This window comes from Sesamum indicum, linkage group LG7 (genome assembly GCF_026168435.1).
Source record: "Sesamum indicum cultivar Baizhima isolate 11 linkage group LG7, ASM2616843v1, whole genome shotgun sequence".
NCBI lineage: Eukaryota > Viridiplantae > Streptophyta > Magnoliopsida > Lamiales > Pedaliaceae > Sesamum > Sesamum indicum.
This window is the reverse complement of record NC_142663.1, coordinates 5,952,618-5,969,805: the sequence shown is the minus strand read 5'-3', so window position 1 is coordinate 5,969,805 and position 17,188 is coordinate 5,952,618. Positions and strand designations below refer to the sequence as shown.

General features: G+C 35.3%; 2 protein-coding genes across 2 annotated transcripts; both read right to left on the bottom strand.

Moving 5' to 3' along the window:
• Positions 1-975: 975 nt before the first annotated feature.
• Positions 976-3,824, bottom strand: CYCT1;3 (cyclin T 1;3). Its single transcript, XM_088882390.1, is given in 7 exon segments — positions 976-1,065; positions 1,068-1,528; positions 1,860-2,011; positions 2,170-2,346; positions 2,444-2,577; positions 2,953-3,034; positions 3,607-3,824. Coding segments are annotated over 7 exon segments (1,314 nt in total).
• Positions 3,825-13,839: 10,015 nt separating this feature from the next.
• On the bottom strand, positions 13,840-16,842 carry LOC105166282 (HXXXD-type acyl-transferase family protein). Its single transcript, XM_020695283.2, has 2 exons — positions 16,229-16,842; positions 13,840-14,841 (listed from the first exon to the last, which is right to left on the bottom strand). Exons 1-2 carry the CDS (start codon positions 16,658-16,660, stop codon positions 13,894-13,896), a joined length of 1,380 nt encoding a protein of 459 aa, XP_020550942.1. The 5' UTR covers positions 16,661-16,842; the 3' UTR covers positions 13,840-13,893.
• Positions 16,843-17,188: the final 346 nt, after the last annotated feature.

The following is a 17,188-nucleotide window of genomic DNA, read 5'->3' as shown; positions in this document are numbered from 1 at the left end:
TTCGTACTCCATTTCGAGTGTAATAGTTGGTTAGGTGATTTGTATACCACTGGAGGGTTATTCCCTACACAAACAACGTCTACTATACTGACAATAAAAGAACAAATGCGTGTGTGTCTCCAAGTTGTCCTCAGTACATAGGATGCATCCTCCTAAATGTGATAACCGTTGCTTGTCCGTCGTAGCAAGTTTTTCCTGAATAGCGAGCCAGAGAATGAACATGTGCCGAGAAATTTTTAGAGGTCCAGAAAGTAGTGAATACCAGCCTACTTTTGTGGTGGTAGGCTTGTGTGGTGACATTATTGCTCGAGAACCGCCACAAAATTCGGTCATTACCTACGTGAATGACAGGTAGTACCTGCAAGATCTCCAGACATTCGAAGTCAGTGATAGAAGGCTATTGCCACTGACCCTCATGAATGACAGCCCACAACCTACTGGATTCCTGCAATCCCGTAACACTAGGTCCATGGGGAACTCTCTCAATAAGAGGGCCTAGATGGTGTCAAGGGTTCCTCCATAAATAAAAATCCCGCCCATCACCAATGCGGTAAACAACCTCCGATCGCAGCATGCCCTTAACCGTATAAGTTTCTTCCAACACTATGAGCCTCTAATATTTATAATTTCATGAGAGTGAATATTAGTAATCAAGGCACCTTAGGAAACCCCTTATCATTTACCCTATACATAAACCCGACTTAAATTAAATCTGTTATAATCTATAGAATATTACCACCCTTCACTAAAACTTCAGAAATTTTGTGTGTATATATAACATAAGGAGAGACAAAATTATACATAAAAGGATTGTTTGCAATATATGATTTAGTTACTGTACTTACAACAAAAGGAATGATGAGACCATAATTATCAGCTGAAGGTTTCCCAAGCCGCAGTTGCACAAATTCTGGGACACTATCCTCGATACTAATTTTCCCGTGCCTTAATTCCACAAAGTTTCATGTGCCGACTCTAAGACAACATAGATACCAACTCTATCCCCTTTTCTAGCTCTTTCTCTATCCAAGCTTCACCAGTTATCTCATTCTCCAAGTTGCCGTCCACTTCTTCTTTTCGACTCTGTCCAATTTCCTCCTCTTCAATCTCTCTCTTATTCTAGTAATGTCGATTTTTTGGCATCTTTCTTTAACAGAAACAATCTTGCAACCGCATTCCTGATTTGAGTCTCTAGTTATAAGTTCAGTATCACCATCTTTGACAACACTGTTTGCACTGCCAGAGTCACTCAGGCAATTCTCGGTTGTTTGCATGGTATCATTAGCATCAGAGGTTGGCTGTTTTTTATTGCATTTGACTGCTGCAGACTTTGAAATTATTCCAGCAGTTTCCGTTGGATTATTGCTTGAATCTTACTCAACCATTGATGCACTTGAAATGCATAACTGAGAGCTGTCTGATTTTCTCTTTCCCGACACATTTCTTAATTCGCCTTTTGGTTCGCTTGAGGGAAGCACTCCTTGTTTACTACCCTGTCCTAGCAGACCAAGCATGTGTTGGATGACCTCTGCGAAAGTTAGAAACAAGGGCTAAGCTCGCTATTTTGAGAGGTGGCAAATGTTGAAGCTACTGAGATGATGAAAGTGGTGTAGGAATGAATATACAAGTAAGAAGTAAAAGAGACTGCTTAATCGACACAAGTTTTTCAAGTAAATGCAACTTGAATAAGAGATAAGCAAATGAGCAATTTATATGGTAAGTTGTAACTATATCTGCACGGCATCAACATGTTATCAATAATGCTCCTTGTATCTATTTGATCTATTCGATGTCATGCAAATACAAGTGAAATATTAATAAAGGAGGACAAAAAGTAAATGAGGAAATACATAACAAACATTCTAATTGTTTTGGTGAAACATCAAACCACATCCACCAAGCCTTCCCATTAGCAGTAGGCAACTTAACTTTGTGAAGTTTGGCGGCAAGGAAGACCAAACCTGCTGCAATATAATGTGGTTTGTACTGCAAGCACAGAGTTGTGCGGAGCCTAAATATTTCACAGATGATAGTCTGGTTAGCAAATCGACATAATGAGACATAATGATAATTGTTGTAAACATGGAGATGAAATAGTTCGTAAAGTATAAATATAAAATTCTCAATCGATATGATCACTTGATTATAATGATATGAAAAAACACATACCAGTCATTCACAAAATTCCATGCTAGTTTTACAACTTCCTTTTGTAAAATTTCCAACTTCTTCAGAGCTGCAACAAGTGGCTTGTAAGGATGTTCAATATTGAGATCAAAAGCAACAGTAACTAAAATCAGTTGCTCCCCCAGCAAGATCAATTGCTTCTATTTCTCATAAACTTCCGACATATTTAGTCAAAGAATCAAAGTTGAGGAAGTATCCGATATTTTGAAAAGATATGGAGATTAGCCCAAAAATATTAGCATCAGGTTGTCGTACCCTCTGCCTGATCTTTTCTTGAGCTGAAGGATCCCACCTATACATTAACTTATAAGCCATAACAGTGAGATCTTTCAGCCAACTTGGTGTGTCTTCTGGTTTGCAGGTCAAGAACATGCTAGCATTTGCCATTGCCTGTAAAATAGCGTCGACACTCATCATGAGCATCAGAAAAAGAGTAGCAAGAATCTAGAGAGGTTTCTAGAACAAGACATGTTTATCATCACTTTCTATATTTTGAATTCTAATAAATCTCAAATAAAAGATCCCCATAGTTGTCGCTGGACTTTATGGATTCAAAGACCACTCATTAGTTTTTCCAGATCATGAATTCAAAATGCTTACATTCCATATATATTTTGACAGCTAGGTGAAAATTTGTTCAAATAGATGATCTAAGATTGTAAAACTTCTTATGAGACAACACAGCCTACACAGCAGAACATGCTTGCCTAAAAAGAGATCACTTTATAAACAGCAAAGAACAGGATGAAGGATAATCACTTCTACCTGCCAATGGTTATTTGTATGAGACTGATGCATATAAAATCGATGGCATAACATAATTGTGGTAGCTATGGTCACTTGGGGCCTGAAAGTTAAGCAAAAAAAATTAAAATCTCAAACACAGCTAAAAGATTGGCAACTAGGAGAAAAATTCATATAGAAACAAGGATTAAAAAGAGTACATCACAGTAATGTATTACATTCAAAGATGATATAAAAAAGTTAAGACTTCAGAGAACACCAATGAGACACCAAGAACACCGAAATCGAGCACAAAAATTTCTATTTGTATAACCAGATGCATATAAAATGCACGTGCCACATCTTAAGATTTCTTTTTGGCAAATATGATGAGATTATTCTCAAACGTACTAACTCAAATTTCATCACTATCAAATATTAATATAACGATAGCAGATATGGCCATAACTAAAGGATCTGGTTTAGTTACCTTTTTTTTTCGATTTGGAAGAAGGATCAAGAATAATAAGAAATGAATGACACCAAACTGGATGCATATTAGGCATCATATAGTACGAAGTGAGAGAAAAATAGACAGCATAGATTATGTCGAAGTTTCAAATTGGATTCACAGTAGGCATCATAGGCAAATAACTGAGAGAAACAATAGAAAGCATAGAGTATGTCAAAGCTTACACTTTAAGCTCCATGCCAAGTTCTTGTAAGTATGAACAGTATAACTTCTGCAAATGTGATTCATGCTCTAAATGGATACCAGCCTTCCTTGATGGAGAACATTCCTCTATTTCTTCTTTTGTGAAGTACCATTTGGGTTTAAGAGACAGTGACTCTTCTTGTGAGCACATGCATGTTGTATCATCTAAAACTTGATCATGAGAAGGATTCCCTAGCATCTCTGATAGGATCGCATTTTGTGCTTATTTCATATAATATTTTAGCCTATTTTGTGACCAAATGCTCCTAATTAAATATTATTTTGCAGCATTAGGACAAAAGAATTGGAAAATAAAGAAAAGCATCAAAATGGAAATTCAAACAAGACTCAAACTCAATTTTTGGCAAGAGTTTGGAGCTGCTTGGACTACCTCTGATGAAGGAAGAGTCTAACTAATATTATAATTTTATCTCTATAAGTCTTTTAGTTCAACTAGAAATCTACTTCTAATCCTAATAGAACTAGGTATCTAGCTATTATAAATAGGTGATGTAATTCACTTTAAGAGACAACTTTTGAACTCTTCTATTTCTCTACGTTTTTATAATATTTTCTTATTTTTCTTTTCATGTGTTCTTCCATTAGCATGTCTAGCTAGTTTTCTTATTCCGATTGAAGACTTGGTGAATGCTTAAATCCAACGAGTTGTGAGATCTAATTTATGCATTCTACTTTTATTCATATTGGTATTTGTGTTGTTCTCTGTGCTTTTATTATAAATAATCTGATTCATTGTCAAGAATATTTGCCTAGCCAATTGAACTTGCAAATTCGTAATTGTTTATTTAGTTCAATAACTAGTGGTAACACAACATAATTGATTATGTAGAAGTTTTCGATTATGTTGTGGGGAATGTACAATCTAATTTAAATAAATCCTCGTGGGAATTTATTGGTTAGAATTGGGCCTTTCTAATTCTTAATGTTGTTACTAAATTAAATTTTGAGGACGTTCCCAAGGTTGTTTACTGATTAGGGATTTAGTCAACAGACGTCCCTTGACTATCCACAAGGTAAGGAAATGTGGGGTCATTAGGTCGTACCAATGGTCATAACCAATTTATCAATTATGAATAATTATTATCTTTGCATCTATGATCGACTGTGGAATTAAGCATGATCCTGTCTTTAACTGGAATACTCTTCTCTTATATTTATCTCTTCTAATTTTATTAGCTTTTTGGTTTTATTCTTCTTCACAATCAAAACTCCCCCTAATTATTTTCATTTTTGAAGGAATTAATTTAAAACCAATCTCTGTAGATTCGACCCTACTTACACATCTATAAAAGTATTCATAGGAATTATTTTTCGTGGATTCAACACCCATCAATCTCCCTTGCCATGGTTTCTTTCTCTTTGTCACCGGTAGAAAGAAAAGCAGAAAATATAACAACAATACAATTGCTGATAAGTTGAAGGTTTTTGCATTAGCAAATTGGAAAGCCAAAACTTGTAAGTACTGAAATCAAAGTGATCAACACAAAACTTAAAAACAGATCATATATGATCATGTTATTAGTACCCTTGAAAGATTAGGTTACTACGTAATAATATACGATGGGGTTGCCGACAGCAAACATCTTAACATAACTATGTCAAGTGGACTTAACTAAATCAAAAACCAAGTATTTGAAGGCCGCATACTTTCAAATTCTCATTCAGTATTACCATAATTTCAACAAAAAATTATTATAGCAGAGAACTCAAATAATGTAGTAATCAGATCAAGTATATGAAAAACTTTTTTCCAATAAAAAGCATAAAGCAGGAAGGAATTTAAAGGCAACATTTAGATTTGAAATAAACACATTGTTCTTAGTATTTGACCTGAATGAAAAACCAAAGCCAGGAAAAAATAATAACATCAAACTATCAAATATCATACTAGAAATCAAAAAAACACATAAAAGAAAAGCATCAATCGTCAAACAAAAATTTTCGGAAGCTGCGGAGCGAAAATTAAATCTTACCAAACGAAGGAAAGAGCAAATCAATAATTAAAAACCAACATGGCAAAGAACAAACAATTGTCGTAGTAACTAGGCAACGACAAGTAAAAGGCACCACGAAGTAAACCACAAACCTGTAAACAATCTCAAAATTCAGAACACTAATTTGATTTCTGTTAGGGAGCTACAGCTGAAGATAGCGGCCCAGAAGAACCCTAATACAAATGTCTTGCATGATTTGGGGTTTGGGGTTTTTCGTTATAAACCTCAGGAATTTTCAAAAATCAGTTGATGTGTAGGAATATTCTCTCTCTAAATCCTATTGGTCCCTTCACTTTCCTTATAAAGATCAATGACCACATGTGAAAGAGAATCTGAGTTAGCAGCCAACTCATCCGTAATATAGGAAGCAGAGGATGAATCAGTCGCGCCCCCTAACTAAAACGTCCCGAGTATAAACAGCCCAATGCAACCATGTTAATGGGCCGCACCGCTCCTATTTCCTTCTTGGGCCCATCTTATACGTCACTCCACCATTAGTTTAATTTTGTTTGGGGTACCTTTTTTCATTTAATTATACGTAATTTTTGTTATAATTTGATAAACTCTCATTAGTATCCTTAATATTTACTTTTATCTGACAAATAGATTCATCTGTTAGTTAAAATTCACTGAATTTATTGATATTTACCCCTCATTGACTTATTATTGACTTTTTACAGATTAAACACTTTTTTTCTAGTCAAACTAACTATTATACATTTTCACACGGTAATGAATATCAAAAGGTAAATCTTCATTGTTATAAAAGTAGTTTGGTTTAGAAAAGATTTGTTTGACCTACAATAAGTTAGTAGTAAGTCAATTCGAGGTAAATAAAAATTTTCATTCAATTTTTTTTGCTAATATCGAGAAAATTACTGAATTTTGACTAGGTGTAGCAACGAAGCATGTTTGATGGACCAGAACCCGCCCCGCCAGCATAGCAATTATACATTAATAGCAATTTCTTCATCTTCTTCATCGTTAATATTATAAGATAATTTTTTAATTCATCAACTGTTGAACGACTATCTAAAAATTAATAAATAAAACTATATAGTCTTTTATTAATGCTTAAACTTTAGCACATTCTTATTTAGGGAAGAGAAAAACAGGGTTATAAGTGAAGAAAAGTAATATATATATTGATCCGGCTCGACCACGTTTGGTCACGATCTTCGACCACGACCTCCCCACGTCACCAATCCAAACCTGTGATCTGAAAATAAAACAAAGCCAGTCGGGTTCGTCCTGACGACGACACTCCGATGCTTAAGTCAGGCTAAGGTCGAAGGAAAACTATGCGATCTAAATATGCGATCAAGATATGTGTGTAATTCGTACCTTCTCTCTGCGAAAGTTAGAGTATTTATAGGAGAAGGGCTGGGCCCACCATGGGATAGGTGTCGTTTCCATGGTCACGCATGCAATGACTAAGCAGCTTAAAAGGATGACACATGTCCGGGCTAATCTGCGGGTCGGATCCGGGTCACCCCAACCCGATAGAGACGTCATCAAGCCACAATGGGTCACTAACGACCCAGCGACCTCACCGTGCGATCTCTTAATGTCTTCTGTACACTCCAATCCGTGATCAACCATGCGTCCACAACACGCGACCTCCTAAATATCCTCTGTTCACCCCGATTTGCGATTAAGCATGCGACCATACGCTTCGACCTTCGTGCTTTGATAACATCCCCATCACAATTCCCCCACTTCTTCCAAATGTAATTTATTGCATTGGGAAAAGTTTAAAATCTCTTTAACGAAGGTCGGATGATAGTTCACTGGGTCGCATCTCCCATCTTCTTACGTCACTTAAGGTTTGAAGTTCTAACGGTCTCTTGGTAATCGAAACGTCAGCCCTCGTAATCCAAACGTCGCATTTGTTGGGTTTTTTTCAGACACCAAATCGCACATTGTTGGTCTTTTTCAGACGCATGATCACCTTTTTCAGGTTGCATTTGCTGGGTCTTTTTCAGACACCAGATCCTGCGATCTTTCCCAAATCGAATGATCTTTCTCAGATCTTGTGATCTTTTGCAGATCCTGTGATCTTTCTCAGATCCCGTGATCTTTTGCAAATCCTGCGATCTTTCTCAGATCGAATGGTCTTTCTCAGACACTAGGTCGCACCTTTTTCAGGCTGCATATTAGTGGTCTTCAAACGCCTGGTCGCACCTTTTTCAGGTCACGTATTTGGAGGATTTTTTTCACAGTTACACCTTTTGCAGCTAGCGTATTATTTTATTGCAATGCAAGTTACTCAAAAAAGAGCTATTTATTTCATACAAACAGTCACATAGATGCAGATATTCTCAAACATTGCAATTATATACGTAATCCATAATTTGCAATGTAAGCAAAGTAATACTTTTCCTGCAAGAGTTAACATCCACTTATGAAAATAAGAAAAATACTTGCGTACCCACTTTCCCGAGTCATCCTTTTTATCGACAGCGTTTATCTCCTTTTATGCTATCGAGCTCCTATCTGTCCTTGCTCGATGACCTGCCATGCGACCTGCTTGGAGATATTTGACCACGATCTCTTGCCTCGAACACGATCTCTCTGAAGTACCCTTGTCGGATTAATCTTTCGATCTCATCCTTCAATTGGTGACAATCTTCCGTGTCGTGTCCTCTATCTCTGTGGAACTTGCAATATTCCCTAGAATCCCTTCTGCCTGATGTTCTAGCTCTACTAGGCCACTGTAGCAGACTGTTATCCTCGATCATCTTCATCGCTTGTTCTCTAGAGGTAATCAACGGCGTGTACTTGTGGTACTTTGGTTGGGCAGGTCTTTCTTCTTCGCGTCCTTGCATATCTCGACCTCGATCCAGCTTCTGCTTGCTCCCTTCTTTTCCTTGGTCGTGATCACGACCTCTGCTTCCTCCCAACCATTCACCATCTTTCATAACGTTCATTTCTTCCTCATTTATGTATTTCTGCACCAGGCGCATTAACTGCTCTACATTGGTGGGTGGGTCTCTAGCTAGAGCAGAAGCAAAAGGTCCTTTTTTCAGCCCGTGAATCAAGATACTCACCATCATGTCAATTCTCAAATCTTAAACCTCTAAGTCTCATTATTGAATCTCCCCATGAAATTCTTCAAGGTCTCATTATCCCTTTGCCTGATGGTGAATAAATACGTTGCAGATCTTTTTTGTTTCCTCTTGCTAGCAAAATGAAAAACAAACTTCTGTACCAACTGTTCGTGCGATTTAATGCTCCTAGCGGGCAAACTTGTGAACCACTCCTGCATCTTTCCTGTTAAGGTGGTTACGAATAACTTTGCTTCTATGGAATCAGATTGTCCATAAAGGTTCATTACCAAATCGAATGCAGAGACATGCTCTTGCGGGTCTTTTAAACCATCGTACTTTGGCAAGTCAGGCATCTTAAAAGCCGCGTTTACAACCTCACTCAAGATATTATTACAGAATGGTGAGTTCTTGTTCTGAGTGACTAATTCTCCTCTTCGCTTCAATTCATCAATCTGTTTCCCCAGTAGATGGATCTGTCTACCTACACTGTCAACATCCGCTCTCGAGATTGCGGGTTCTCGTCTCCGCCATCCAATTTGAGAGCTAGACCCCACTTCAGAAGGGGCGACCGCGCGCCTCCTTTCGGGAGCTCTCCTACTCATTCCTTCATAAGCCCGCTCGGTTTCTCTTTCACGTACTATCTTTCTCCTGGCTGTTTCATTTTCAAGAGGTTGTGTTCTTCTTTCGTACGCCAGGATGGCATTCCTACTAGCTTCTTCCATCATTCGTTGCAACTCTCCCTGTGTCAATTGGACTATCTTTTCTTTCCCCGCCCTCCGGGTCTCCTCTATAGCCCGCCTACTACCTTCCGACCATTCCATCTTTTAAGCTTTATGTTTTATCTCCAAAATCGTTCCCACATATGGCGCCAAACTGATTCGGCTCGACCACATTTGGTCACGATCTTCGACCACGACCTCCCACGTTCAGTCACGATCTTCGACCACGACCTCCCACGTTCGGTCACGATCTTCGACCACGACCTCCCCACGTCACCGATCCGAACCTGTGATTTGGAAATAAAACAAAGCTAGTTGAGTTCGTCCCGACGATGACACTCCGATGCTTAAGTCAGGCTAAGGTCGAAGGAAAACTATGCGATCTAAATATGCGATCAAGATATGTGTGTAATTCGTACCTTCTCTCTTCGAAAGTTAGAGTATTTATAGGAGAAGGGCTGGGCCCACCATGGGATAGGTGTCGTTTCGATGGTCACGCATGCAATGACTAAGCAGCTTAAAGGGATGACACCTATCCGGTCTAATCTGCGGGTCGGATCCGGGTCACTCCAACCCGATAGAGACGTCATCAAGCCACAATGAGTCACTAACGACCCAGCGACCTCACCGTGCGATCTTCTTAATGTCTTCTGTACACTCCAATCCGCGATCAACCATGCGTCCACAACACGCGACCTCCTAAATGTCCTCTGTTCACCCCGATTTGCGATTAAGCATGCGACCATACGCTTCGACCTTCGTGCTTTGATAATATCCCCATCACACATATATATATATATATATATATATATTATATAAAAATAGGGTTCTAAGTTTTAGGATCCATTATCCACCCATGTCCTATTATCACCCCTAAGTTTGATTAACGAAAGAATTTCTTTATTTTATGAAAATAAATATTTTTTCAAATCACATAAAATATATGTATAATTATATCAAAATTTTATAGAGTAATGTAATTATCTATTTATTTATTTTAATTAATGGAAATATGAAGAAGGTAATCACTACCTACTGATATATTAAAAAAGGATGAGATGCAGCTATTTGTTTCTTTCCAGTGAAATAAAAAATGTACTGGTCCAAAATTAAATTTACGTACAAATATGAAGTGACACGTATTACTTTAATTTATTTTGGATTTTTTGTAGTGTCTATAAAGTTTATGGACTCGACCAATAAAGTTGTTACTTCATTTTACCTATGTTATACAAATAAAATGAACTTGAGCGATTTATGAACTTCAATATCTCATCTCGTTAACGAGATTGTTTTTTCAGATAAAATTATGAGCCTCATACAAAATCAGGAGAGTAACATCTAATACGATGGGCCACCAATTGAGCCGCAAATCACACTACTCCCAAAAGTAGTGATTGAAGGTTAGTGGCTTTGGTTTTCTAATTTAAGTAAAAAAAAATAGGGTGATTACATGAACACCCCATGAGGTTAGACCAAAACACACAAGCAGTCCGTTTTTTCTTGCAAAATTATAGCTACACCCATGAGATTTTAGTTTAATTTATAACTACATCACGTATTCAAATGAAAATTTACACAAATACTCCCTGAAAAATATCACAATAATCCCACAAGAATTGCAGTTGTAATTTTACAATATATATGGGCCGGGCCACATTTGAATGATTTGGTCTAAAATGATATAATTTAACCTAAAAATATATTCCTCATCTCATATGATATGAATTATATATTTGAGATATTCAGAATTTAGGGTTAAAAAAAATTATATTATGCTCTTATTTCGTAATATTATAATTTGTGGTAAATAAATTATTTGAAAAAGTGTGAAGCATTACATGTAAAAAAGCAATTAGGGTGATGATGAAGATAAATTCGTTTTAAATGAATGAAAGAAAGTTGATCAAAGTGGCACCATCCCATCATTTAACTATTATAATACACCACATGGGATTGCGATTTCTCCGACAGATAGCACGATTTTACAAAAGCCAAATATTCTAATTTGACTTCTTTTTCTCAGAGAATCAAGAGGGAGTCAGCGACAAAATCTTAGCCAACTTGACGAATTGGACTATCAGAATCTTAATTTATTGGATATTTATTGGTTATTTTCTTCTTTTCTTTAAATAAAATACATCGATATTTTAAGGTCAATCAACATATTATTTTAATATTAAATACACAATACGTTAATATTTTTAAAAGCATAATAAATACCTAGATTCGTAAAACTCCAACTTACAAGAACTTATGTACTGGAAATAACGATATCTCTAGTTATAGCCCCTCTGTGATGTGAACTATGTCTCTTCTTACCATTCTCATAGTGTATGAGACGAATGTACGCATTTTAATTAAGGTCGTGTTCTATCGTTACGATTCTACCATATATATCTTTTTCATTTCGTCGAAATTAATTCTACAGTATAGACATAAGCACTTATCATCTTATTGATAAGAATGAGTTGAAAATAGTGTTTTTGTTTTAAAACTATTTGACTGAAATTAATTTCTAAGCCTGAAAAATTATAAGCAGCTCTCTATCAACTTTTACACCTTAGACTCAAACTTCAACTTTTTTTTTTTTATTTTAAATTTTTGCTTTACAAATTAAGTTGATTTAATTATAACTTTCTATACAAGTTATTTTCATCATAAAAATAGAAATTATTATAAACTGTCCTGAAATTGCCACCAAAAATCCTCAAATTCAAACAAGGCAGGAGGCGTTTATAACAGCTTGTTTGTTTATGTTTTATTTTTAATTTTAAAATTTTTGTCAGAAAATAAGAATATATATTTGAATTAATGAATGAAATATAAGAGGTATGTAATAAAATTCTTGTGAAAATTAAAAATATATTTAAATTATGTATAACTAAATTTATTATCACTTTAATTATTATTAATGAAAGCATAAGAAAAGGGTGTAAGCATCCACGAACACTGTGATTAAGAATAAAATAATGCAAGAAATCGTTAATTAATAATTAAGGTAAAGAAAGAATGTGGGCATGCGTAAGTAGGGTCTTATATTAAGGATTTTAATTTCAAAAAGAATATCTTTCATGTGAATCTATAAAGTGGTCTAGGTAGCTAGTAGTGGGCTAGCTAGCTACCTAGTGTATAATAATAATAATAATAAATAATATATATTTATATATAATACTGATGAAAAGTATATAACTATACATATATTCTTTAATTCCTACTTCTTCAAATATTTCAGTTTTAAAATAAATTATTCGTAGAAATTTGTCAAATGAGTTTTCGACTTTCTAAATTGGGAAAAGAAAAGAAAATGGGTGTTTTGACTTTTTTTTAATAAATAAAAATAATTTTTAATTATTTCATCTTCTTCTTTATATATACGATTGAATAGTCTTTGGCCATATAAATTCTTCTTAAATATTATTTTTTTTCAAATACGTGTAATTTATTTATTTATTTTTATTTTCTTCCATGCAATCTTAAATTATTATTCTACTATAAATTTTAGTATGTTTTTCACTACAAGACATAATAGATTAACAAAACACAATTCTTTTTGCAAAATAGTGGAATATGTTGCTAATTTACATTTAGCAAGAAAAAAATATTTACTTGATAATTAGCTCGTCGTTGATTTCACCAGAGTTTTTGTGTTGCTGATTTTGCTAAAAATTCTACCAATTAATAAAATTTTGAAGGGAACTTTTCAAACTTTTTACCAAAACCAGCTACGAAGTTTTTTGCAACATCTCTAATTACAACAAGGAAATATTTCGTTTATAATGTTAATTTTAAAATCAAAAGAACTTAAAAATCTCATTCTTTGCTAAATTCATCCCTAATCATCAGCAAATTTACCCTCCTTTCTAATTTTCTTTAATTTGCTAAAATCACCAAAAACTCCTTTAAATATGAAAAAAAAAAAAAAAACAAGAAAGTGGAGGTTGTGGTTGTGGATGAACATTGTGGAGTAAAGAGCACTAAAGATTAAAAACAATGTTATCAAGGAGTTGATGATGATGATGAACTTAATGATGCTAATGATAAGTTTCAAACTAGTTGTGCAAATTTGATTTGTTAAATTGCATAATCATTATAGAAAAAAGCATTGTTTTAAATAAAAATATTCAGTTTTGTGTGCCTGAGCATCCATTCCTTCATTTATTTATTTATTTTCATCATAGTATCTTACTTATCTCTTGAAATTGGTTGGTGACCATTTATCCATTAAGCACGTGTATGTCCGTCCATAAGTGCATTCATATTTTTTAATCTTAGGAAGAAAAAATTGTCATTTTTTGGACAAGCACTTTGTTGTGATATTATAACTTAGTTTCATCATGGTAAAAATGAAATTCTAATTTTGATTTTTTTTAGTACAATGAGGATGGGGATATAGACACTTAGAATCGATCTTGGTATTAGAGTATATATTAGGAATCGTAAAATTTAAATAGTCATGGATTGTTTGAAATTACAAGTACAACTCAAGTAGGAACCATTTTTAGATTATCTAGTCCATAATGGTTCGTTGCCTCCTTGTTCTCTACAATATCAGAAAATTCTGTCATGTAGAACTCGAATTTATCTACGATGCTCTCCGGCATTGATACGAGCACCCTAGTTGCGTTCGACTCTCCAATAATGGGCAGGAATAAGCAGTAAATGTCACTGGTTAGAGGACCCATGTGCAAAGGCTTCCCCTCTCCGAAATCCAGCTCCTCCAACCCTAACTTTGACCACTGCGATATGACTAGACTTGTCGAGATGTCGGTTATGATCGTTTTATCCTCTAATAAATCAACCATGGACTGTATGTAATCATGAGTAATCGTTGATTTTGCGTGTTGCACTAACTTCACCCCGTTGTGCAAGTTGGGTGCGACCAATTCCTTAACCTTGGCCCCCACGCACGCCAGCACAAATCCATTCCCATAATACCCTTGTGGCATCTTATTCGATAATTTATTTCTGATATTAACCGAAAACAACAATTTCACAGGAATCGATAGAGGCAATCCCAACGATTTAACCCAACATCGCCACGTATGGGAAGCAAGAACCTCAAAGGTAGTGCATTTCAAAGAAGGCACACACTGCCTTTTCAAGTGAAGAACCTGGGAGGGTGAAAATGTAATGGATACAGGCACAAGTGGCTGAGACTGCAAATACTTGGAAATGTTGGGGCCTGTTTGTGAATTAAATTCATCAGTGGCAATCTTCGTAAACCCTGGATGGGAAAAAGTAACTTGTGGTGGGCTACGGGGTTTCAACACGTGGCGAGAGTGGAATGGTGGAATCGGTAACTCGGACGAATCAGACTGGTTGGTCATGTGGGCCCAAGCATGTAAAAATTGTGATGTGCCAATACCATCACAGAAACAGTGATTGATTGCCGTGCAGAGAATCATACCTCCACATCGGAGACTCGTCACCTGTTACAACAGTAAAAAGGTGAAAACAATTTGTGGTAATTATAGGGGTAAAAATATTTAAAATTAAAAAAAAAATTACAATAAGTTTCTTACTATTTATCATAATTAACAAATATTTACTCATTATTTAAATATTATTTTAAAATTAAAATCCATTTAATAAATACCCTCTAAAATAAGCTGTCGTGAGTGGGTATTTATTAAATGATCGTTAAATCAAATAAAATATTTATAGTCTTTTAAATAAATAATAAATAATTATAATTATGACAAAAATCAATAAAACTCGTTATAATTTAAATTAAATTTAAAAAGGAAAAAAGAAAAAGGAAAGAAAGGTGAGACAAGAAGAAAGCTCACCAAACAATCGTAGTGAAAAGGAAGGCAAAGGCAAGTTGGTGTTTGGCATCAAAGTAAAGTAGGGTCACCAGCTTTTGGGGCTTTTTCATAAAATGCTGATAGTCCATACAGAAATCAGAAATATATATTGCCTTGTCTAGTCCCAATCTTAATTTGCTTGTTACGTGTTTGGTTACACATTTCCTTACTTTTGCCAATAATTTGATTAAGTTGGTGAAATATATCTATATATTTCAAATTTTATTGTTCCAAGAACTGTAATAATTCATATGTTGTTGCCCATTGTCGATGACTAATGCAGCCGACCAAGCATTAAGAGATTAATTGCACAAGGAGGCCAAAAAATAATTTTCAAAGACCAAAAACTTTCGAATCAAGTCTGATCAGACTATACCCAATAATAATATAATAATTGTTACGTGATTGATCACTCTAATTAAATTTAAATTTTACTTGACGAGGGTCAAATCCTATTTCCTCGCAATTACTATACATAAAAACGTGTATAATGTATAAAGTAAAATTCTTTAATATACTCAATCCTCTTCAGGTAAAAAAAAGTAATAGAGAAGAGGTGAAAATAGGATTTTTTTTAACACAAATTCAAATTAAAATAGAAGAGCGTCTGTGGAAAATTTTGAAGCAAAAGCGTTGGACTGTCCGGGAGACAAGTAAAAAGAGAGGTTGGGGTTGGGGTGAGGGAGAGGGAGGAGTGGAGGAGAAGCCACGGTCAGTGGCCGAGGGAACCAACACATGTCTCATCTGTCTAGGAAACATCACCACCCCGGAATATGATTGAAAGAGAAAGTTCATAATTTCAATTATTTCTCTCTCAATAATCATCCAAAAATTAAAAAAGAAAAAAGTGACTTTTGAAAAATGGGAATCCCTAGACTTTATTTTTCGAAAATTTTTCTATAAACTTTAACATTATTAATACATATATAAGATTTTAATTCTTATTTCATTAAATATAAATTAAATTACATTGATTTTAATTTTGAAGAACCTTAGATTAAACGCAAACCTGAATTACAAGAGGGGGAATATCCAAGAAGCCAGGAGCTTCAACTCTGTAGAGGAGTTTCCTCAAGGACCTGTTTGGCTTTCTTGCAAGCTCAAGAAACTGCTCAGCGCTTAAATCCATGTTTGCTTCTGCAAAAACAGCGCCTTCTCCATTGCAGTGGATCTCCAGCTTATGATCATCGCCTTCCACGCATCGTCTCAACCTCCCAGCCAATGGGTAGTAGTGAACGAGGAGTCTGGAGAGGGAGTGCTTGAGGGCTTGTTTGTCGACAGATTTTCTGAAAGCGTAGAGATATTTGATTGAGAATCTGAGGAATTTTTGATCGTCAAGATTGGAGAGGTAGAGAGTGTGATGTGGAGTTGGGGTGATGGGGTGGACTAATGTGGGCTGGTGTTCGTAGATGCAGTCTGGGAGCTCAGGCGAGCTCAACATGGTGATGGGGGGCGGGGGGTGGAAGGGAAAGAGGAGGAGGTTTGTAGGGAGAAGGGGAAGAATGGTTGATGAGTTGAAGATCTACGGTTGGATATAGGGAAGTCGTACTATCAGATTCCAACCCAAGAGTAAGGATACAAAAAGGGCAGCCTCATCATACACTCATGAGCTCTACCTTTCACAATCTTACATATCTTGCATGTCATATATATATATATATATATAAATACCACTAATTACACGTAACCCCCCTCTAAAAAATATGAAATTATACTTTCCCCCAAAATAATTATACTTACATCCTATTAGAAAATTCTCCGTTTATACCTCTTCTGTTAGGATTTGGAAGGAAAATGTTGGCATTATAAAAAAAATTACACAAATTTTTAGTTTTGCCCTTTATTTTTCTCCTTATAAATATAAAATTATTACATGAGATGTTAACGCCAGCATTTTTCGTTCAAACTGTAATGAAAGATGATTAAATGTAAACATTAAAATTTGGGAGAAATATAAGTGTAATTTAAA

What these genes read in the sequence shown, in the direction of transcription:
- LOC105166282 (XM_020695283.2), bottom strand. Translation starts at nt 16,660, where the DNA reads ATGTTGAGCTCGCCTGAGCTCCCAGACTGCATCTACGAACACCAGCCC. An exon ending in TTCCCCCTCTTGTAATTCAG is followed by an intron (nt 14,842 to 16,228) that starts GTTTGCGTTTAA and finishes CTGTTGTAACAG; the next exon opens with GTGACGAGTCTCCGATGTGG.